The sequence below is a fragment of the Mus caroli genome, unplaced genomic scaffold, assembly GCF_978045245.1.
Source record: "Mus caroli unplaced genomic scaffold, Mus_caroli_1 scaffold_9, whole genome shotgun sequence".
Classification (NCBI taxonomy): Eukaryota; Metazoa; Chordata; class Mammalia; order Rodentia; family Muridae; genus Mus; species Mus caroli.
The window spans coordinates 92,540,395-92,564,912 of NW_028227264.1; the positions used below are offsets into that span (position 1 = coordinate 92,540,395).

The following is a 24,518-nucleotide window of genomic DNA, read 5'->3' on the forward strand; positions in this document are numbered from 1 at the left end:
AGTTTGGAGCTGTGATGAAAGGATGGACCATCTAGAGACTGCCGTATCCAGGGATCCATCCCATAATCAGCTTCTAAACGCTGACACCATTGCATACACTAGCAAGATTTTGCTGAAAGGACCCAAAGATAGCTGTCTCTTGTGAGACTATGCAGGGGCCTAGCAAACACAGGAGTGGATGCTCACAGTCAGCTATTGGATGGATCACAGGGCTCCCAATGGAGAAGCTAGAGAAAGTACCCAAGGAGCTAAAGGGATCTGCAACCCTATAGTTGGAACAACATGATGAACTAACCAGTACCCCGGAGCTCTTGTCTCTAGCTGCATATGTATCGAAAGATGGCCTAGTCGGCCATCACTGGAAAGAGAGGCCCATTGGACTTGCAAACTTTATATGCCCCAATATAGGGGAATGCCAGGGCCAAAAGAATGGGAATGGGAGGGTAGGGAAGTGGGGGGCGGTATGGGGGACTTTTGGGATAGCATTGGAAATGTAATTGAGGAAAATATGTAATAAAAAAAAAAACAGTGAAAAAAAAATAGTGAAAACTGAGAAAGACAGAAGTAACAGTCGGGCCCGGCTGCCGGCTGTGGAGGCTCAGAAGAGGAAAGAGCAGAATTTTCCCCTGTCTAGTTAGTTTCTATTCCAAAGGAAAAGAAACTACTGGATGCAGATGAGGATTTAAACAGCAGTGTTCAAAGTCTTCTCTACCATCCACGGGCAGGAACTTAAGCTCCTTCCACTAAGATTGGGAAGCCTGTGAGACATCCTCATATCGTAACCATATTGCAATCATACTGTAACCCCATATCACCTGGCAAGTAGTGGGCACACCGAAAATGCCTGTTGACTAGCGAACAGACCTTCACTAAAGGGGTAGCTCACCAAGCTGGCTATGGAAATACTTCAGGCGATCATAGAAGTGGTAGGGCTGGAGGCCCCCCCTAACTTTCTTCCCACCGACATCACCACCAGCACCAGGCATCCCTACCAAGAGTTCCTATCCCGGTAACAAGAAACACACCATGGCAGCATAGGGCGATTTTCAACATGAGAAAATGACAACAACTTCATAATCTAAACTAAAATCCACCTAAATAGACTTCCAGCACGTAGTCCTAGCTAGATCTTCTGGGAAAGTCCCAAGCAATGCACAACTCACTGCCAAACACAGGCGTCCAAGGACCTGAAAATACCCAAGCAGCCTGTGGTCCCCGCTAGATCTGTTTCCGAGATAAATTTTCCGGGTCCCTGTAGAACTCTTTCAACTTCATCTCCCTCATCCAGCACGGCTAGTGTTCAGTGACTTTGCTCTAGGGTGTCTGGGTGGCCACAGTGAGGAGATTCAGGCCCAGTTCTGAAGACAGGCCACTGCCAAGTCAGTGGGGCTGTGGTGGTGCCTTCTGCCACTGTGGCCCAGGTTGTTGGTTTACCTTGCCAGCATCAGCAGAGCCTCCTATTCCCTCGCACCCACTGCCCCACAACAACCCTGTTTTGGGATCATCGTGGTTCAGAGGCTATGGTGTAAAACTCTGTGTAAATCCCTCTTCAAATCCACAGGCCTTTGCAAAAATCCCTCAAAGCATCCCCAGCAAGAAAAATCACGTTTCAAACTAAAATCAGCTTCTCTTCACAGTTACACTTGGGTTTGGCTTTAAGAGTTGGAGAGAGAGAGAGAGAGAGAGAGAGAGAGAGAGAGAGAGAGAGAGAGAGAGAGAGAGAGAGAGAGAGAGAGAGAGAGAGAGCCCCGAGAGTATATTGCCATTGCCAGAAGGGACCTTAAGTTAAATCTAACCTAATCTGACTCAGAGAGTCTGAACTGTTTCTGAGAGAGGTGAACTGGGGCTGGAATTCAAGTCTTTGAACTGCTAAGTGCAGCATTCTTTCTACCACACAGCGAAGCCTTGACAAAGGAGAGAAGTGTGCCAAAACCCACCGGAAAACCTGCTTTCATGTCTGGAGATGAAAAGCCACTGGGGGGAGGAGGGGGGAAAAATAACATTTTTTTCTCTAGCCCTAAAGGCAAGAAATAATTATTTTTATTAATAAAGTAGATGGACTAAAACAGGACAATTTTCTTCACAGGAAAACAAAACTTCAAAGAGCTAAAAATCTAGATGGATCTAAACCATGGACCGCACAAAAGCATGCTTCAGGTGTCAGCAGTGGGGGGAAAAACACAATAAACTAACTCAGCCACAGGGTGGCAGTGCAGCCTCGTGTATCACAGGTTCATGTCAGGAGCCATTTCAAGGTTGACTTGAGGTTTATGTAATAATACGGGAGTGGCTTAACTGCTGTGTGAGCCAAATACTTCACCAGAGTAGCTAGAGAGTAAAGCATGCGTCTATGCTGTTGCTAGGGTCTTCTTTAACGTTGTCGAGTCCCAGACTGCCCCTTACGATGCCTCAGAAGATCCAAAGCAAAGGTGTCTTTTGCTTGTTAGCGGTAGTACTGCTTAGGCATGTACTGGTGAGGGCTTTAGTGGCTTCAGTCTGAAGAAAAGCCCTTCATCAGACTTGGTCTTTGGGATTTTAGAGAAAAAAAAAAAAAGATCTGTCCCTCCCACACGGCTCCTCCATTGGAGTAGGTAAATCAGAACAAGACAGGCAAGCCAGGAGCCGATTTAGTGACTGGATAGGCATTGCTCTTTAGTTGTGTGGTGGTGCTTGAAACTGTGGCCTCAGAACGCCTCAATCTACAGCGGTAACTGTGAGCAAGCTCAGTTTTCGTAGCCTCTGCATCCCCAGCTGAAAGTTTAGTGAAAACGGTGTCCTTGTTAAAGGGTTGGTATGAGGATCAAGTGAGAAGATTCATGAAAGTACTTAGCAGAATACAGGGGATGTGGGTGAACTATGGTCCATATGGTGGTGGTGGTGATGGTTGTGAGAAGGAGGAAGAGGAGGAGGAGGGAGGAGGAGGAGGAGGAGGGAGGAGAAGGAGGAGGAGGGAGGAGAAGGAGGGAGGAGGAGGAGCAGGAGGAGGAGGGGGGGGAGGAGGAGGGAGGAGAAGGAGGAGGAGGGAGGAGGAGCAGGAGGAGGGAGGAGGGGGAGCAGGAGGAGGAGGGAGGAGGAGGGGGAGGAGGAGGGGGAGGAGGAGGGAGGAGAAGGAGGAGGAGGGAGGAGGAGGAGCAGGAGGAGGGAGGAGGGGGAGCAGGAGGAAGAGACCACTGCCTGGTAGTAGTAGTACTGATGATTTCTACCTCGAAAGACTGTGGTGAGTATTGCTATGCATGCCAAACCCTTCCACAGTACCCAGAATGTTGCAGGGTTTGCAGCAATAATGAGGGGTAGCCATAATGCCTGGTTTCTACACTACTGGATGATTAAGTCAGCCAAGAATGACACCGAGAGTACCAGGAGATGCCCAGGTCGACTCCTGTCTCATACAGTTACAGACTTGAACTCAGGGACTGGAAAAATGGTAAACTGTCATTCAAGCACAATGACCTGAGTTCACTCCTCAGCACCCATGAAAGAGCCAGGCATGGTGGTGTGTGTCTTTAAGTCCTGTACTGGGAGAAGAGAGAGACAGACCAGAGGTTCTGATGATACGGGCAAGGTAAACCAACAACTTCGACCACGGTGGCAGAAAGCACCACCAAGGTGACACAGGGCTGACTTGGCAGTGATGTGTCTTCACAATTGGACCTGAATCACCCCCACGCCCCAGAACCAAATTGTGCAAGTTCTGCAAGAGAGAGAGTTCCTGTCTCCAAAACCAAAGAAAGATCAACTGTGAATGGCACCTGACATCAACTTCTGGCCTATAAACATTCATACATGTGTACACGCACACAGAGATGCACACACAATCATATATAGACACACACATTCATATGTGGTAATCACACACAGAGACACATTCACACATGTGTATACATACCCATACTAAATGAATAAAAATATTTTTTTAAAAACAGACAAACTTTATCAAGTCAAAGTTCCCTAGAGCTGGGAGGTAGGCTTCCTATGTGGCAGGGTCTCCAGGGCTTATGTCCGTTAAGTGGAGTTACCCATGTGTAGCCTCAGATAAGCTATGCGAAGATACTGTGTGGAGACTTGGGAATTTCTGGGTAAAAAAAAAGTCTTAATTCCCTTAAAGCTTGCCACAGGGAACAAACAAGTAGCGCCTAGTCTGATCCTCAGGTGACAGTTGTAGAACCCCTAAATCCTTGCAGGCAGCATTGCCCCAAACCCCTTCCCACAGGCTGAGGGCTACTCAACTATCCTCTTCTACCTTGTACTTTGTCAGAGACAAACTCAAGTCCCATGAGGCTGGGAGAAGAGATGTTTGGTGTGGATTATAAATGAATTATTTTAAGATGACTATCACATTGATTTAAAATCCTCTTGATATTAACAAGGACCAACACTAACAACCAATTGCTAATACAGACAGATGTGCCCTTCAAAGCTCTTGACATGCAAACTCTAGAGCAGACCAAGCCATGGCGGCTCTGTGGAGCGGTATTTGTTAACACAGCAACTGCGAATTCTTTTTTAGGATCTCAACAGCAACTAAAGGCAGCATGGGCGGCAGAATCTACAGAGCAGCTTATTATTATATGTGGGGCAGCCTCGCTTCTGTTTAATTTGTACTCAAAACGCTGGCTCAGAATTTGTTCAAGTTATTATTAGTAATAGTCTTTGGTTTTGTTCTTTCATTTGAGGAACCAAACAGAAAACGAACATACAATAGATGTTATTCACAAAGCATGCAAATATCATGCCTTCTATTTTTATTTTTTAAGTGTCGTTAGCACTAAGATACATGTCTAATTCTGATGAATTATAAAAAGCATTGTTTCTCCAAAGCATTTGACTACTCAGGAAAAGACTCCGGAGCTCTTGTCTCTAGCTGCATATGTATCGAAAGATGGCCTAGTCGGCCATCACTGGAAAGAGAGGCCCATTGGACTTGCAAACTTTATATGCCCCAGTACAGGGGAATGCCAGGGCCAAAAGAATGGGAATGGGTGGGTAGGGAAGTGTGTGTGGGGGAGTATGGGGGACTTTTGGGATAGCATTGGAAATGTAATTGAGGAAAATACCTAATTAAAAAAAAAAAAGGAAAAGACTCATAAGGAGGCAATGTCTCCCATGCCAGCAGCAGCAATTCCAGCAGGTCTCCGTGAGAGTATAGTTGCCCTTCCTGGCCTATGTTCCAATGCCTGGAAAATGAATGCAGGGAATAAACATGTCTTCTGACAACAAACATGTCATGGCAGTGGCTTCGTCATGCTAAAGCGGCTCAGTGAGTCCCAGGAAGCGAGGATTGTGTAAGTTGGAGTCTCTGGGCCTAGCAGATGGCTGAGCCAGCGGAATGCCTGCCTCGGAAGCAGGACAACCTGAGTCTGGGCCCCAGAACCCACGGGAAGGGCCAGCCCTGATGGTGCGTGCTTCATATCTTAACACTGGAGGCAGAGGATCCCTGAGGCAGGCTGGCCAGCTAGGCTATTCTAGTGGAGCGCCTTCGACCAATGTCTCAAAGGAGGTAGTCAGAATTCCCAAGAGTGGTACCCAAAGAGTCCAATGGCCTGCAAAAACACATTGTATCTGCACATGCATGAGTGCACACACACTATGTACATGCAAAAAAAAAATGATCATTTAAAAGTCCCCTCGCCCACAGCTACAGGAGTTAGAGAGTCAGGGTGTTTCTTCCAAGTAGCATGTGAGTTGTAAGTAAAAAGTCCAAGAACTCCACAATACTATTCATCCTGCACACCAAGACACTTTGCAGAGTGACAGCGAGAGGGGACTTTTAATGATTACTATGGGGCAAACAGCATAAAGAGGAATGTCCTAGGCCAGCCAGGAAAGAGAATCCCCTTTAGTAACCAGATACATGGTCCGTTATCACGTGTGACAGGTGTGATGTCTGACACACAGAGACACTAGAATAAGCCTGTCAGCGTTAATAATCCCCCACTCTTTCTTTAATATGATTACACAGTCACACTCTTCAGACACACCAGAAGAGGGCATCAGATCCCATTACAGATGGTTGTGAGCCACCATGTGGTTGCTAGGAATTGAACTCAGACCTCTGGAAGAGCAGTCAGTGCTCTTAACCGCGGAGCCACCTCTCTGGTTTGATAACCCTCATTCATTACATATGGCCCTCACTTCGTGTGATTACTATTAAAATCAAGACGGACACATTGGATCACATGTATTCACTGTTAAGTGATCCCCTGGATACTCTTTGCGCAGCTCAGCACCCAGTGTATGGTATAGAGAGCCAGGAGGGAAAAGCGTTACATCCCATACCTTGGAAGACTGTCCTATGACCATCAGCTTCCGACAAATGGTGTAGATGTAAAGGGTACCTGAGGAAGAGAAAGATCGTCAGGATGCTTTGCGGTCCAAAGGCTGAGACTGTATATTGCAGTTTCTATGGCTTAGGTCTGCCATGCCCCAAGCGAACGCTCTCCTGGGGTTTGATGATGGGAGGAGTGATCATCCTTAGCATTTTTCCTGTCACTTCAGCACAAGATCACGGAAATAAGCAACGTGATCATATTTTAAACAGGGTGACGCCACAATCTTCCGGTCTCATTTTATGGCATTGCGAGTTTTTAAAATATACTGGAGATAATATTTTAGCAAGTAATTTATATATACCTTGCGGTTTTATTATCTTCTATGAGCCCAGAATGGCCCTAGGTGGCTTCCTTATGGTTGAAAATGAGAGATTTATCTCTGAATAATATTAGGATACATTTAATCAAGAAGGAAGTCCAGTGTGGTTTAAAACTTGAGACAGGTGAGAAGCTGTGTTTTACCCCTTGCCTGCCTCGGATAATATTCACCCCGTTATTAACTCATTCCCTAGAGTCAGTCTAACAGAAACTACCATCACAGTATGATTTTTGTGTGTGTGTGGGGGGGCAATTAATTACAAGAGGAAAGCAGGCTGGAGGCAGGATGGGAGGGAGAGAGAGCGTCACCAGACCTCCGTTTGTGGGTAAAGGACATGATCGTGCTATAAGCCTGCTTGAAAATGCTCGCACTTTTCAAAGGCTTGGCTTGTAATGGCACGTAGTCCAACCGTTTTCTACAAAGTAGCTGATCTAAAATTGACAACCATCAAAATTCAACTCTAAAAGCATCTGCTCCAAGAGCCAGTCCTTGAACCTGCTCAAAGCCATTCTATGTACCTCGGCTTGGCTGTGCTAAAAATACTGCTCTTGGTTGGGCTCAGTGGATAAAGTGCCAATTTTGCAAGCAAGAGGCCTTAAGCTAGCTGAATGTATGGTGTACACATGTGACCCCAGTCCTGGGAGGGGAGAGAAAGGTGAGTTTCAGGGACTCACTAAGGAGCCAGTCTGGCCGAAACAGTGAGCTGTAGGTTCAGGAACAACACCTTGTTTCAAAAGACAGTAGAGGAAGACATGCTAACACTAATCACTACATTCACAGGAGTGTGTGCACGCATACACACACAGGTGTATACATACATATACACTAGACACACATATATCCTACACTATACACATATGTACACATATATATGCTATGCACACATGCATATACACACACACATACACAATTACATTACACATACAAGCATATATACCCTATATAGACAGGGTGGGGAGATGCAATATGACTGATTCTTTGTAGAAAGGAAACACAGTCACCAACTAGGGCAGAGCCCACAGGAAACACAGTCTGTCCAGCACAGCATGTGACACAGGTTCAAGCCAGGCGCCTGGAAAAACATGTCAGCAGCAGGGGGCTGTCCTCAGGAACTACAAAGGCTCTTCTGGGGTTCAAACCCTGCCTGTAACCTTACCAGCCTTAGCTCATCCTGACTGACCACAGTTAAATTTTTCTTTAATGGTTCAGGATTTGGGCCTGGGCTCACTAAGTTGCACAGCAGGAGCCACGGGCAAGAGTAGATGGTACAAGATGGGACATAGACTGAATCTTTATGAACTCAGAGAAATTTTGAAAGCCAGCTTTTTTTTTTTTTTTGCCAAATCCATCCATACCTTGAATTTACTGAGCCCGATCAAGGGTCTCCTTTTCATCAAAGACAGCCACTGTCAAAATCATCTGAAAATCTAGGTTAGCTGAGTTCAGTTACTTGAGAATATTTGAAATCTTTCAGAAAGAATCACAACTAGATATCTTAAGTAACCAATGATATACACTGTAAATGTAATAAGAGGTTAAATGCACTTTGATGAGTTATCAAATGCATAGTTTTGACTGCTTAAAATGCAAACTGTAAAAGCCTTGGGGCCTGATCACTGGCTAACCCCAGAGTTGAACCAGCTTTGCCCGGAACACTCCATGTGCTTTATGGCCCTGACTCCTCTAGCTCCTTGTTCAGCATTTTATGCACATTGCCAGCCCCGCCCCCTCCATTAGCCTGGCCTCTGCTTTCCTTATCTGCCTTCTTGCCTGTATTGGCGCCACAGCAGCACCTGCCGCTATTTGTTGATGCACCGCCTCCCCGCAGCAGGCAGAAGAATGTATTTGCTATCTGTCCCTGCTCCCCAGACACCTAGGGCCATTCTGGGCTCATGGGGGGTACTCAGTAAGTCTGAGATGACTACACTAGGCAGGGGTCACTAATTGGTGAGACCACGTTTACAACATATATGGCCCACCACCCAGCAGCTCCACTCCTGGACACAGATCCCAGAAAACCACACCTCCAATCTTTTGAAACAAGACAAACAAAGATGGTCATGGCAGAACTGTTTGGCTAGGTGCCCCTCCATAAGGAATATATATGGGGAGTTAGAGTCACATCCTGGGACCTGGTGGATCCTACAAGAATAGCATTGACTTGGGGATCCAGGAAACAGAAGAGTGTCGAATTCAAAGTCATATTTATAAACACCAAGATCAGAACCAGAAAAGAGACAAAGGAGATGGAGATACAGAACTCTAATCTCTCTTTCTCTCTCTCTCTCTCTCTCTCTCTCTCTCTCTCTCTCTCTCTCTCTCTCTCTCAAGAGGAAAGATGTAGGAGGATTGTTTATTCATTCATTTTATTTATTTATTCATTTATTTATGAGACAGGGAGTATCACATAGCCCTGCTGCTCTTGAACTCTTCATCTTCCTGCCTAAGCCTCCAAACGCTAGAATTACAGGTTTATGTCACTACGTTACATTTTCACCTTGAAGAGGACAGCGTATACCATTTCTACTCCTCCAGAGACCCCAGCCTTGCACATGCTGTTCACTGTCTCTTGGGTCCAGAGGCACTGGCCCCTGCCCTGCCCCACTTTGCCAGCAATGCCTCAGCACTGACTGAAGAACCAGACAGACAGACAGATCCTTACTCAAAGCAAGCTGGGTGATGGGGGATGTCCCTATGTAGAAAGCCAGAACCACTGGCCAGGGTCTTTGAGGAGAGGACAGAGAAAGCAGATGATTCTTAGACTCAGTCTACCACTGGTCTGCCCCCATTTGTCTCCCCCACGTATCAACTACAGTCCCTACTTTTCATAGATGTGAAACCAACCACCCCATAGCCACTGATCCTTCCTTTGGTGAAAACCCCCAAAGTCTCTACTTGTGAAGGCAAGTTAAAATGTGATCCAAATATAAAATAATAATAAAAATACAAGTATTCTAGCATACGTATATGTATTTGCGTTCAATTATAAAACATATAAAAACATACATATAAAAACGTGTACATTTTAAATCACAAAACCGTGTTACCATCAAACTTGGCATTTAAATAGCCATCTGAAAGACATGGGAAGGAAGGCATCTCGGTTCGCACCGTTGAAGATAATCCAGCAGAGGTGCTCCTGAGGGAGAGCCACCTGCATAATGAGCCTAAAGGAGGACAAGATGTGCAGGCATTGTCTCACGGATTCCTCATTCTGCAGGTTGGCATCGCTTTCACAGACCAGCTGGTAGTTGCAAATATTTTTTCCACTCAAAGCATGAAACTGAAAGACATGAAAAAAATATATGAATATAAACCAGGCTTATATAATTCAAAAAAGGCATTTCTCAAAGATGTTGAAAAAAAAAACCCTAAAATTCGAACCTTTCTGTTTAATTGGTTTAAAGGATTGGCAGGCAAAGAAATACAATACAGGCTTCATTAGAAAATTCGTTAAGATTAGCTTTCCAGAGGCGAAAGAAAATCCCACACAAAACTACTGAAATCCCATTACCCTATTATCTCATTACCATTCAGCAAGATTTGTAATCTCATCCAAGAGCATTTTAACCTATTTATTAACTCAAATGTGATTGTCTCGATTTATAGAATGCTTTCAGCAAATGTTGATTGACCACTACTATTCCAAGAGAGACTTGAAAAAGAGAGAGAGAGTGCCTTAGCTCATGGCAGAAGCGAAATGTTCCAGGCACAGGCAATGTTAGGACTGCTTCAGGTGTCTGTCATGGTCGCTGAGTACAGAAGAGACCATCAGGCACCCGGGAATTACAGGCTGTTATGACTGAGTGCAGGGAGCCAAACTCAGATCCTCGGCAAGAGCAGTGAGCACTCTCTCTCTCAGCTGCAGAGCCGTCTCTCCAGCCCCTGGGCTTGTTTCTTAATCTCTAATACTCTCGTTTCTTTTATCAGTAAAAGGGCAAATCCTTCCACCTCTTAGGGTCATATGGGAGCTGTGAGATGATAAATTCATACAGTGCAGACATTCAGCCATTACCTAGCACAGAGCTCACTTGGTATGATTTTGTTTTTCTGTTGGCTTGCATTTTTATCCCCATAAGGACACCTGGGGTATTTGGAAGGGAACAGAACAAGGCCAGACTATTGAGAGCATCTAGGGAGGGTAAATGTGACAGGGCTCTCAGCCCCATCCTCCTATCAGGGATTCCTTTAGCTCCAGGTCCCCAAGCAAAGTTGTGAAGCAAGGCAGGGCTAGGGGAGGGTGCTCAACTAGTAAATTAATGCTAGCAATTAATAGAAAGTAACACTGGTATGATAAAAATATGGCTTAAAATTTCTTATCAAAAATCTATGTTCATGCTCAAAGAGCACACTCCCCACCCCTTTTTTTTTTTTAACAACACCTATATAAGCCTTGTTTTTCTCTTCTATAAGATGGAGCAATAATAAGATCTAGCACCTGTTTTAAGGATCCAATATGCTTCCCAAAACTCTTTATAAATGAATGTACCTCCAAGTATTAGTTATTATAACAACAGTGCTGGCTACAGAATGAGCTAGCACTTATACTGACATAACCGCTGGAGCTTGGTGAATCCCCCGTCCTGTCTAGCCCTCAAAACTTGTATCAGACACCTTCCAGAGCACTGCCAGATGCCTTACTAGGCAGAGGAAGCGCTCTAGTCACTGTTGGCCAAAGGCTCCACTAATCCCACAACTGGTCACAAGCCCTTAGCTGCTCTTTCCCATCTTACTGTGAGTCTGGCCGTTTCATCTCCAAAGCCTTTGGGGAAGAAGACAGTTTTGAAATGATTTACATCTTCTTTGTGCTCATCGAAATCAGCAACGAACTCCTGGAGATACCGCCCATAGCACTGCAGAAGAGCCAGCTTGTATTCCTGAAATAAATGAGGGCCTGGTTACAGTTTCGAAATGTCGTCTTAGACTGTGTGGTGGTCAGAGTGTCCTTAATGGTATTGGTGTGGGTTGCTACTACTTCCAGAGACAAATACAGCCAGTGAGTCAAGGTAACGTTTGAAAAATAAATGTTACCCTTTGGTACCCAGGGTCCATTCCTTTACAGTGCAAGCTCAACACGACCCTGTGACTAGCATCGCTTCCCAAGCGTATGTAAAGTGGCAGACACTCTCTAGGCAATGCATGTCTGTTCTTGTGTCGAATTCTCAGAAGAGGGCCTCTGGGAATATGGGACTCTCATGACCACCATGATGAGAAGATGCACATTTGTTCTGTAGGTGGTAAAGCCCTCAACATTTCATAGACTCGGAATCTAAGTGTCCAAATCCAGCCTCCCCTGCTCATGATGGCCCACATGCTCAATTCAAGAGTGAGGACTGTAAACCTTGCTACGGAGTCAGGGGTTTGGTGTCCATCACCCACAGGAGATGGTTGACCTGGAAAGTGTCAGCAGGAAACAGGAATAGCATTTGGAAAGCTGAGTCCTTTGCAACTCCTCCACAGCTTCATCCTCTGCAGCCCTGTCTCAAGGGAAAGCCACTGGCCGGGCTCTGAGCCGCCCACCTGCCTAGCCTCCTGAAGGGGTCTCTACCGTCAAACATGGCTCCGTTCTTATCATCAATCATTGCTTGTTCTTATTTCTATGGACTTGTTTGTCTTCTCACTGGTCGGTTTTGAATCTTTCCCATTCTGACTGGATTTGTGTAATATACACAAAATAGGCTAAAAAACCACAGCATCCCACGAGATTACCTGTTCTATAACTGAAATATAAATATAGTCTAAAAGTTGATGATAATACCAACTCAAGTTCTTTTTCATGATTATAAACACCTTCAGTGACCCATTTTCCATCACTGAAAAGTAGATAACTCATCCCCTTATCCTTTCATCCAAATGTAAACACTCTGCCTCGGCCAGCCTACCTATCAGACGCATGGGGCTCCTTAGCAGTAGCCCATTGTCAGCTGACTCCCTCGGGGTCTAACATGCTTCCTCCACACTCACGCACTGCTCCTAAGACTATCCATCTCTACCACGTGATGTTGACCTCTCCATCCCAGAGCTAACAAGATAAAAAAGGCTATATTATCAGCTGTCACTCCACTCCACAGAAATAGAGCTTGGAAGTCAGCTATTTTCCCTCAAACCCTGCGTTTTCAATTGTGTGAGAATCATGGCACATGCATGTGGAGCTAAGAGTTCCTTTAATTTAGGTAGAGGAAGCAGGATCCAATTAGTTCTGTGGTTGAAAAGATCCCGGAAAGAAAGACACCACAACAGAAACGTCTGGATGGCTGATGGCGATTAGACTTGCCAGGACTGAGGAGAGGTTGATATTGCAGGTCCAGAGTCTAATTACAATTTATCTTGGGCTACCTTTTAGCCCCTTTAAAGCATCCCTTGCCTGCCTCTGTGTTTGATCCTCGTGACTTGACTACCAGGTAAAATCACTTGGAATATGTTAACTTAGGAGACCTCCCAGAACTGCCACCAACCAAAAGGCTAAATATGTCATCAGATAGTTATCTGAGGCTTGCACAGATTTCCCACTTTGCCGTGACCTGCCGGCCTCATGTTTCTACCAATTTATTTGAAAGGTGTCCTCGTGTAAGACTAAAAAGTCATAAATGACTATACAGGCTTTGTGAAATTGCTAACCGTATTGGACAAGTGATTTGGGGGAACCTGAATCTGTGCCTCTAGGCCATGACCACTCACATTTGGCTTCAGAAAAAAAAAAAATGATCTCTTTATCTTCCCTGGGGTAAGTGTTGTACTTTTGCGTTGATGGACTTTTAAAAATGGAAGCCTTTCTCTACCTTCTCTGTTTCAGTGGTTCTCGGCCTTCCTAATGCCACTGCAACCCTCTATATAACAGTTCCTCGTGCTGTAGTTACTCCCAACCATAAAATTATCATAACTTTAAGTTAGCTACTGTTTTGAATCGTAACAATTATCTCTGATACACAAGATGCAAGATGCTGGGCGTGGTGGTGCACGCCTTTAATCCCAGCACTCGGGAGGGGCAGGCAGATTTCTGAGTTCGAGGCCAGCATGGTCTACAAAGTGAGTTCCAGGACAGCCAGAGCTATACAGAGAAACCCCGTCTCAAAAAACAAAAACAAAAACGAAAAGAAAAAGAAAAAAAAGATGCAAGATAGCTGATATGTGACAAGCCCAGGGGTCGGGACCCATAGGTTGAGAAACCATGCTCTACTTGGTAACTTTGCCTCCCAATACATAGATTAAAGTCTAAGAAATAGACACACAGGAAGAAAATCAAGCTGGGAAACTGAAAAAAAATGAGAAGGCACTCACTCACACCGCCCATGCCTGGCCTAAAATTCCTGTGGATAAATTAACTCCTTGTCCAACACTGAATAGAACTTGCTATATTTGGACTTAGGCCAGAGATATGGGCTTAAACTCACAAGTTCACAAACTGAAAGCCCAGCCTTGGCAGGGTCTTATCAAGCCAAGCCCAGGCCCATGACCTTCAAAAAGGTAGACCCTGACACAGAACTCACACTATGGTACATGCTCAGTTTCTGGTATAATACTGAGCGGGAAACAGGGCACATATGCCACAGTTGCTAGACTCACAGTAAAGCAAAAATATTCAGAAAACTAGAAGTCATTAAAACAGGACACTGAACAGCCAGGCCACTGGCCTGGGGGGCTGACAGGGCAAGGCCACAGGCCTAGGGAAAAACAACAGGAAATAGTGTCTGGGCTCCTTTGTGTAAGGTAGGAACACGGTGACTCAGCACTTCCTGCTGTGGGTCCACCACACCCTCTGCTGAGCTGAGCTGCCCTCCCATCCCAGGCTCCCTTTGGTCCCTGAAGGAACCACCTGGAGACTTTCAAATACAAAATAAAAGGGCAGGCTTTGTAGTTGTTATGGCTGTTACTATACCTCAGTACAGTTTTACTTATTTGCATATTGTTTCCAATATTTAAAAAAAAATTAAACCTTTTAGACTAGGAAGGGTATCAACCCAAATACTAAGTAGCCAAAGGAGTTTGTTTCTAGCTGGCTCTCTGTCTGTTTTGTAACCACTTACTTTTATTTGACAGAGGCTATCTCCAACCTTCAGGAGCTTCTCATTGTAATAGTCGGATGGCAGCCTGGGAGCATATTTGGTCCAGATATTAAACAGCGTGGTGGCACTGTAAGAGTCATGAAGTAAAAAGACATCTTCAGAATGAGCAGGCAGTGTCAATTAATTAGTGGGCAACCCCTTTCACACCTGCCTTGTGCTGAGTCTTTCTCATATTCCTTATTGTTAACATCTAAGAATCAACAAACATTAGTATAGCTAGTGTGTGCTCACCATTGACTGGAGCCCCTTTTTATATGTGTTTTTAAAAAACCTCCTTTTGAGAACAGCTTTTAACTTCACAGTGAAAAAAATCCAGAGATGTTCCTCCATCTCCTTCCCCAGGCATAAGCTGTGTGTCCTCTATGGGTATCCATCCTTCTGGGGTTCTTCGTCTCAAGAAAGATCTTAGAGGTGGACTCGGAAGTCCAAGGACCATTTTACTAAAGGAAGGAACTTAGTGCAGGCTAGGTAAAGAGCCCGGAAGCAGCCAGGAGATGGAGCAAAAGTCATGCCTTTTAAGTTAGGCATGGGATAGAAAGAGACAAATGATTAATAAAGGAGAAAGCACTCCTGAGAAAGCAGTGAGCCAGTAAGCCAAGGAGAGAGCCATATGGTATATGTTCTGTTATAGCTCCCTCCCCTTCTGCTTTGCATTTCATTTGTTCCACGCATGCTCAGTTCCTCAGGTTGTGTCAGGATTTCCAGTGTTCCTCGGCAGACTGGCTTCTTATGTTACCCTTTTTTTTTAAATATGTATGAGTGTTTTTGCCTTGCATGCATGTATATGCAGTACCCTGGGAGACCAGAAGAGGGCATCAGATGACCTGTAGCCATCTACAGGTGGTTGTGAGGCGCCAGTGGGGGCAGGGAACTGAACCCAAGAGCAGGAAGTTCTCTTCACCACTGAGCCATCTCTCCAGCCCCCTCCCTGGTTTATCTTGATGTAGCTTTTGTTTCGGTTCCTACTTTTTTTGCTGTATCTTGTTACAACTGATGAGGCAACCCTAGCACATCACGTATTGACAAAGTCCAGGGTTTCTGGCAGGGTTCACTCTTGGTGATGTTCTTTTGATGAGCTTCGGACACATGTATAATGATACATATCAGCACTGCTTCAAGATACAATGTTTCACTGTCCTGAAATTCCTCTGGGCTCTACCTACACATTTCTCCCTTGTTCCCTAATCACTGATCTTTTTATTGTTGCCATAACTTTCCTCTTACAGAATGCCACACAGTATGTAATCTTTTCAGACTGCCTTCTTTCCTTCGGGAGTATGTATCCATATTCCTCTATGTCTTCCCCTAGTTCGCCAGTTTGTTTCTTCTACTGATTAATATTACATGATTAGATAAGATTGTCACTTATTTTTCACTAACCTTATAAAGAATGTGGTGGCTGCTTACAAACTTTAACAATTATAGGTAAAACTGCTAAGCGTATCTGGGGTTTGGGAGGCAGCTCAGTTAAGAAAGCGCTTACTGCATAACATGAGGGCCTGAGTTGGAGTCCCAGAACCCACGTAAACAGCCACGGAAGCAGAGCCAGGAGGATGTCTATGATGCACTGGCCAGTAACTATCCTAATTTGTATGCCCCAGATTTCAGTAAGAGACACTGTCTAGAAAACAAAAGATAGCTCTTGATGAAGGGCAGTCAAGGTTGAACACTGGCCTCTCTCTCTCTTTCTCTCTCTCTCCCTCTCTCTCTCTCTCTCTCTCTCTCTCTACGCACACACACACACACAAGTGGAGGGAAGTAAAGGGGAGAGAGGAAGAGGGAGAGGAAGAGAGAGAGAGAGAGAGAGAGAGAGAGAGAGAGAGAGAGAGAGATTGGTATCCACATGTAGGATTTTATATGGATATAATCTTCCTTTGGGTAAGTGCCAAGAGCCACAATTACTAGATGGCATTAATAGCTTTGTGAGACATCATCACTGGTCTTCCACAAAGCCACATCTGCCATTCTGCAACCCTTCCAGCATGAAGCTTCTGGTCTCCTTCATCAGCATTCAGAGCTGTCAGAGTCCTGGATTTCAGCCTTGCAGTCCTGTGTAGGCGGTCTCACAGTTGTTTGAATCTGAAGTTCCCCCGATGTTGTTGTATGTGGAGCATCTTCTTATGTTTATTTTCCATCTGTGTATACCTCTTTGGTGAGATGTCTGTTGGCTCTTAGGCCAACTTTTAAAAACAGGTTGGTTTGAGGTTTTGGGGGTTTGTATTTTTAAGTCCATTGCATATTGTGGACAACAGTTTTGGTTTTTGGGGTTTTTTTTTCTATCATATATGGAATTTGAGAGTGTTTAGTTTACAGCCTAGCCAGGCAGTGATAGTCCACCCCTTTAATCCCAGCACTCAGGAGACAAGAGGCAGGCATATCTCTGAGTTTGAGGCCAACCTGATCTACAGAATGAGTTCCAGGGCAGCCAGTACTACACAGAGAAACCCTGTCTCAAAACAACAACAACAAAGCTTACAGACTATTGTGCCTATGTTTTTTTTCATATTCTTTACACAGAGCAGAAATCTTTAATCTTGATCAAATTAAGTTGTTCATGTCATTGGAATTATGTCTAAAAAGTAATTGCCAAATCCAAGGTCACCATGGTTTTCTCTTCGGAATCTTGCTGTTTGGAGCCTTACATTTAAGACAGGTGATCCTCTGAGCTGATTTCCAGGATGGAGGAAGTCTGTACCTGATTTCATTTTCTTGCATGTAGTTGTTGAGCATTTCCAGCATCAATGGGTCTCAGCTCTATTCCTTTGTCAAACTACAGACTGTACGTCTAGGCTGTGTATTCTTCCCCATTGATTTGCCCAAGATCCTTTCATCAATATCATGCTAGCTGTTTATAAATCCTGAGAGGGTGCTGTATTTGATCTGCCAGCTTTGTTTCTTTGGTTTTTGTTTGTTTGTAACTCATTACAAACAAGGTAGGAAATAAATAGAGACAGGGTCATGGCCCTCCCTTCTCCCAGAGGTCTTTGGCCACTGGCCCATGAGGACAAAAGGGAGCAGAGTCAACAAACAGGGTTTCAGATGACCTTTGTGTATGAACAGAAATGACAACGCTTGGTGATCAGCTTCGGGGACAAAGATCAACTTTATTTGGGGTGAATCAAGATTTATATAGTTTGGGGAAAGGTGGTTGGAATATCCAGTATGGCTGAGGCTAAATAAGGTACCGAGATACCTCATTAGCATGGAGATGCATTCCAGGAATCTCAGGTGCTTGCTGAATGGGTTTGATATCAGGAGAAAGGACGCTGGACCTGAAACTTCGCCAAGGCTACATGACATTCCGCAGGTAGGGGACATGGAGGTTTGGAGCTCCCCAGACAAGGTCAGAGAAGAAACCGTGCCAGTAAACAGAGTCCACCATTTTGCACCGAGCTGTGGGCTTTCCAGCAGCATCAGACTTTGACTTGCTAACTAGCAGGGCTTCCCAACACGGAGTCTCACTATGAAGCCCTAGCCACCCTCAGACCCAATATCTTCTTGGCACACACAGTCCAATGTGGCAAAATTACAGGCACGTGCCACCACTTCAACTGTAGTATTCACTTCTTGTTTTAAGAGGTATGAGTACCTAATACAGGTAGAGTGTCTTAGTTTCTTTTTCTGTTGCTGTGATAAAATACTCTGACATTTAAGACAACTTAAGAGGGAAATGGTGCCGGGCGTGGTGGCGCACGCCTTTAATCCTAGCACTCGGGAGGCAGAGGCAGGCGGATTTCTGAGTTCGAGGCCAGCCTGGTCTACAAAGTGAGTTCCAGGACAGCCAGAGCTATACAGAGAAACCCTGTCTCCAAAAACCAAAAAAAAAAAAAAGAGGGAAATGGTTTCTTTTGTCTCACAAGTGAAGGTACAGTCTATCATGGCGGGGGCGTCAAGGTGGCAAGATCAAGAAACGGCTGATTGTGACACATCCACAATCAAGACCTCGTGTTTACCTGGCCTTCTCAAGTCTGTGCAGTCCAGGATGCTAACTCGGGAAGATGCAGACCCTGTGATGCAGAGTCTGCAGCTTCCCACCTAAGATGGTGTCCCATAGACATGCCAAGAAGGTAAGCTAACTTAGAAGCCCTCACAGGTCTTACGAGGGCTTGTCACCTAGGTTTTAAGGAGGCAATTTGAGATTCTGTCAAGTTGGCAGCTAACACTAACTTCACAGTAGTCAGGGAAGGTATAAAGCAGGGGTTCTCAGCCTTCCTAACACTGCGACCCTTTAATATGGTTCCTCGTGCTGTAGTGACCCCCAACCAGAGCATAATTTTCATTGCTACTTCATAACTGTAATTTTGCTACTGTTACAAATGTAGCCCATGAGTTGTAATGTAAATATCTGTTTTCTGATGGTCTTAGGGGACCCCTGAGAAAGGGACCTTCAATCCCCAGTAGGGTCATAACCCACAGGGTGAGAACCACAAGTATAAAGGTAGCAAAGAGGGAGGGAGGGAGGGAAAATGAAGGGGAGGGGAGGATGAGAGAGGGGGGATGGTGCGTGGAGCAGCAGTAGGTAGGTTGGGGGAAATTCTTGCTTTTACTTTATTCTTTTACATGGAGAGTTCAAATATCCAGTCAATCTATTTAGCATTATGCTTTCTTCCGCCATATAGAATAAAAACAAGCCATCGGCATTATAAAAGTGGTTTTTAATTAAAATGAGCAAGGTAATAAATCATTGCCTAATTTATCCATTCATTGAGTTAACCCCGATTTCTTCTCTTTCTCCAGAATGTTTTGAGTGCCTCTGGGATGAAAAGGAAAGGAAAGGAAAGGAAAGGAAAGGAAAGGAAAGGAAAGGAAAGGAAAGGAAAGGAAAGGAAAGGAAAGGAAAGGAAAGGAAAGGAAAGGAAAGGAAAGGAAAGGAAGGAAAAGAAAAGAAAAAGAAAAAGAAAGAAGAAGGAGGAGGAGGAGGAGAAGAAGGAGAAGAAGAAGAAGAAGAAGAAGAAGAAGAAGAAGAAGAAGAAGAAGAAGAAGAAGAAGAAGAAGAAGAAGAAGAAGAAGAAGAAGAAGAAAACTAAAGTCCCCTTAAAGTTGCCCAGTGCTGCCTTCTAGATACAGGCCAGGCTGGGAAGAGAATGCATCCTTCCAGACCCAAGCACACTGTTGGAGCCTTAACCCCCAGGGCAGCTGCACTGGAAACTTCACCTCTGAGGAAGCAGTTAAGGTTAAATGAGGTCATGTGGTAGGATCTTGGTCTGAGGGGATTAATCTCCTTCCCAGAAGAGACCCCAGAGTTTGTGCTCACTCTTGCTCTCTTTCTTCCAGACTTCTTCAGAGGACCCTGGGACCCTGGGACCCTGGGAAGGCAAAGCAGTTTCCCAAACCAGAAAAAGAGCCCTGACAAGATCCTGACTAACCTGGAACATGAAGTCTTCAGAACTACGAAAAAAAGAAAAACTGCTTTCTTTAAGCCACTCAGTCTGTGATAATCGTGGTGAGGCAACAAGAACTGACGAAATACAAGCAACAGTCTAAACTTAAGGACTGGAGATTCCTAAGAATTGGTGGTGGCGCACGCCTTTAATCCCAGCACTTGGGAGGCATAGGCTGGCAGATCTCTGACTTCAAGGCCAGCCTGGTCTACAGAGCAGGTTCCAGGCCAGCCAGGACTACACAGAGAAACCTGGCCTCAAAAACAAACAAACAAACAAACAAACACCCTGAAGATTGGTATTGATTTCTCACATGTACACATTAGAACATTCATGAAACAGTATCTGCAGATAAGGATCAATTGATTCGTTAAGGCAACCAAATGATATTGATTGGGTCCCCAGTTGAGTAAAGGAGACGTAGCATCCCTGCCTTTATGGACTGAAAAATAATGTTTGGGGTAGAGCAATACCTACATGTGCCCACAGTAAAGACAATGGTGAATAAAATGTGGTAAATACAAGCCACACGGGAGCTAAGACAAGAAAGACAGTTTCTTTGTTCATTTCATATTCCACTTGCTGTCTCGTGAAATTCCACAGTATTTAGATGCAATAAAGTCAAGAAATCTACCCAGTTGGGCTCAAATCCTTCAGTTCTGCACCTAAAACAGTTAACTCACCCAAGGCTTACAGATGAGGTGATCGCTGGGTTTGTTATTCATAGAAGCGAAATACCAGCTTAATTAAGTCAATCGGGGTTATGTAATAAGAAAAGAGCTTTCTTTCTTCTTTTTATTTATTTTTTTTTCTTTTTTACAGAATCTGAAGCTCGGGAATGCTGCTCATTAGGAATGACTTACATAACGCAGGGGCAAAAAATATCCTCTGTAGCCCAGGGTGGCCTGAAACACTGCTGTAGTCCAGGCTGACCTCAGGCTCATACCATTCCCCCTGTCAGCTGCCAGGAGTTGGAATCGCAGGCATGGGCCACCATGGCCAGATTTAAGAATAAAAAGCTAACACGTTTTATTCTGCTGGTTGGCTATAACGGCTAGGAGATGTCCTGAATGCCCTAAAGAAAATTCTCACAGTCTAATCAGAATATCTACTGCTTCTGACAAAGGCGTATTTTAAAATATACCACACTTTTATATAATGGCACTGTTCATATAGTCAAAATCATATTTTTTGGTACTATAAATTTTTATGCTTGTGGAAAGTCCTATAGTTAGAAAAAAGGGAAAAAAAAAAGCTTTGATTTTAAGAAAACCCATCTGTCAAGCGAGTTATAAAAGTAATTTCTACCTCCTGGGCTTCCAAGCTGCTCCCCATTGACACTCTTGCCCAGTGGGGACATGATCACCCGAGCGCTTTTTTTAAATAAAAATTACATAAGGGCAGTCCCTTCCCAGAAAGGTGTTCCTGCTGCAGCTGACCTCGCCTGCCCTCCAAGCCCCATCGCTTCCTCTAACGGCATGGTCCACTGTTGTACTCCTGCTTCCCAGGCTGAGGCCGAATGGGCTTCTCTCTGCTCATTCAAAGAATGTGTTCAGCTCTTTCCAGCGCAGGATCTCCCTCTGTGCTTACTCTCCTCTGTTTCTCTGTTTTCCTGGTGGACTTCTGCACATTCTTCTTGTCCCAGCTTCACATCTGTCATGGTTTGAATATGCTCAGCTCAGAGAGTGGCACTATTAGGAGGTGTGGCCTTATTGAAGTGGGTGTGGCCTTGCTAGAGTAGGTGTGCCACTTGTGGGCATAGGCTTTAAGACCCTCATCCTAGCTGCCTGGGAGTCAGTCTTCCACCAGCAGCCTTCAGATGAAGATGTAGAACTCTCAGCTCCTCCTGCACCAGGCTTGCCTGGATGCTGCCATGCTCCTGCCTTGGTGATTCGGGACTGAATGGACCTCTGAACCTGTAAGCCAGCCCCAATTAGATGTTGCCCTTATGAGTTGCCTTGTGGTGTCTGTTCACAGCAGTAAAACCCTAACTAAGACAACATCACCTCCCTTGCCCCTTCTTGGAAAGCAAGCCACTGTTGCGCTCCCCCTGGGCCTCTGCTGGAGCGCCACTTACTTTGACACCGGTGCAGGCAAAAACGCCCTTCCACGTGACATAGAAAGAAATAGATCTGTTTTGGATGCTGGAGAGAATACAGGACAATAGAGTCCTCGGATTCCTGAACTATTAAATGTCTGTGGGGTGTTTACTATGTTCCAATCCCCAGGCTATCACCTAGAGATGGAGCAATGCAGAAGGGAAAACAAGTATCGCAAGCTCACCGGGAAGCTTATGTTTTAATAAAGAAAACAAACAATATACAAGAAAATGAAAAGTTAAACAAAATACCAATTGATAGATAAACCTGATTTAGGAAGGAAAAAAAAAAACCTGTCTTGGACAGTGATGACTGAGCAGAGACCTAAAGGAACAGAGAGAAAGAGAGAGAGAGAGAGAGAGAGAGAGAGAGAGAGAGAGAGAGAGAGAGAGAGAGAGAGAGAGAGAGAGAGAACTAGAAATCTGGAAGAAAAACCTCCCAAAGGAAACCACAAATATTGCCTCTGGAGCAAGAAAACAGAGTGTTTCTCTGGCAAGTTCCAAGTGTTGGGGAGCTCGGACAAGGGAGAGGCAGGGTCAGATGCTCAGACCCTGGACAACACTGAGGGTCTTAATTGCATGCTAGAAGCCAGGGCAATCAATAGACTTTAGCTAAGAGCAGCTGACCTGCTTGCAAAGATCACCCTGACCGCTACATGGAGGATATTTAAGTCAGAGGGCAGGACAAAGAAAAGCAGACCTCTGGACTGGAATGCTGAGAATGGGGATTCTTAGAGATTTTACACATGGAAACGACTCCGATAGAACCTGTGTGGGAGAGAGGGTGGGTGTGCAGGGTGCTTCTCCTTGGGTCTCACTCAGCTGGCCTTGAAAGCAGGATCCTCCGACTCAGCCTACCAGATGCTGGGCTGATAAGTGTGCAACACTAGGCTCAGCTAAAGCCGTTATTTTAGTTTACTATTTTATCTTATCTTATTTGTCCTGACTCCTTGGTCGGTTCTTGCTCCTCTATCAGCAGGATATGCCGCAGTGGATTCTTCCCTCCCTGTGAATCGCTTTCTCTCCCTGCTCCAGGTGCACCAGTTACTTCCTGGTTCTCCTCCTACCCTGCTGGCCTCTCAGTCTCTGCAGGTTACTTTGGATGGAACATCCCTGGGCTCTGTCCTTTACTGCCCTCTGCACCTACACCCACTCCCTTGCCTAAGTATATTGCTCATCATATTAAACGTCATTAATGGGTTGATGAAGCCCAAATGTGCTTCTCTTCTGACCTCCAGCCCTGCCTGGATGCTGAGTCACAACTGCAGTACCTCTAAAATCAAACTCTCCATTTTATTTTCTCCCATCTAAACCTGCCCTTCCCACTGTCACAATGCTGCCCAGCTTCTTCACACCTGCCACTGTCCGTGTAGCCTACTCAACAAACAAACCCTTATACATTGTCCCCACTTCTCCTCAACAATTTCCCTCTTCCTCTTTCCTCCTCCTGCCTCCCTCCTCCCTCCCTCCTTCCTCCCTCTCCCCTCTCCTCCTCCTCTTCTTCCTCTTCCTCCTCTTCCCCCACTCCTTATCTTTCTTCTTTTTTTTTCTTTTTTTTTTTTTTTTTTTTTTTTTTTTTTGGTTTTTTGAGACAGGGTTTCTCTGTGTAGCCCTGGCTGTCCTGGAACTCACTTTGTAGACCAGGCTGGCCTCGAACTCAGAAATCCACCTGCCTCTGCCTCCCAAGTGCTGGGATTAAAGACATATGCCACCACCACCTGGATTTGTCCCCAACTTTTAAAAAAAGATTTATTCATTCATTTTATGTATATGAGTACACTGTAGTTGTCTTCAGACACACCAGAAGAGGGTGTCAGATCACATTGCAGATGGTTGTGAGCCACCATGTGGTTGCCAGGAATTGAACTCAGGACCTTTGGAAGGGTAGTCATTGCTCTTAACCACTCAGCCATCTCACCAGCCCCATCCTCAACTTTCTAAAACAAGAAAAAATAAGACACTTTTTTCTGGGTTTTCTCTATCTATGCTCCCTGCCATACCATTTCTAATTGCAACACTCATCCGATACTCCTTGGTCCTCTCCCCTGCCTTACTCTTCAGGGAAGAGTAAGCACTCCCTTTATACAATGCATCTGCTGGGCTTCTCCCTTACTTCCAGTGGATGCAATATGAGGCCCCTAAAAGATGTATGAAAAGACAAGTAGAACTGAACATTACATACACTGTATTTTCTTCTATTCGCTCACACACACACACACACACACACACACACATCCATATGCTCTAGTTTGCTTTCTGTTGCTGTAATAATCATCATAACCACAAGTAATTTGGGCAGGGAAAGGTTTATTGCATCTTGTGGGTTAC

General features: G+C 44.9%; 1 protein-coding gene and 1 long non-coding RNA gene across 2 annotated transcripts in view; one reads left to right on the top strand and one right to left on the bottom strand.

Moving 5' to 3' along the window:
* Positions 1 to 24,518, bottom strand: part of Cfap54 (cilia and flagella associated protein 54) — a 284,591-nt gene that overhangs the window by 257,806 nt on the left and 2,267 nt on the right. The window contains exons 2-5 of the mRNA XM_021174289.3: positions 14,673 to 14,778; positions 11,382 to 11,525; positions 9,760 to 9,931; positions 6,277 to 6,335 (exon numbers count right to left, since the gene is read on the bottom strand). Coding sequence (XP_021029948.1) covers positions 6,277 to 6,335; positions 9,760 to 9,931; positions 11,382 to 11,525; positions 14,673 to 14,778 — 481 coding nt within the window. The remainder of the gene's footprint in view (positions 1 to 6,276; positions 6,336 to 9,759; positions 9,932 to 11,381; positions 11,526 to 14,672; positions 14,779 to 24,518) is intronic.
* LOC147002717 (uncharacterized) lies at positions 17,830 to 20,717 on the top strand. The gene is made up of 3 exons (XR_015048542.1): positions 17,830 to 18,018; positions 18,572 to 18,778; positions 19,986 to 20,717. It is a non-coding gene; the product is annotated as an uncharacterized LOC147002717 (long non-coding RNA).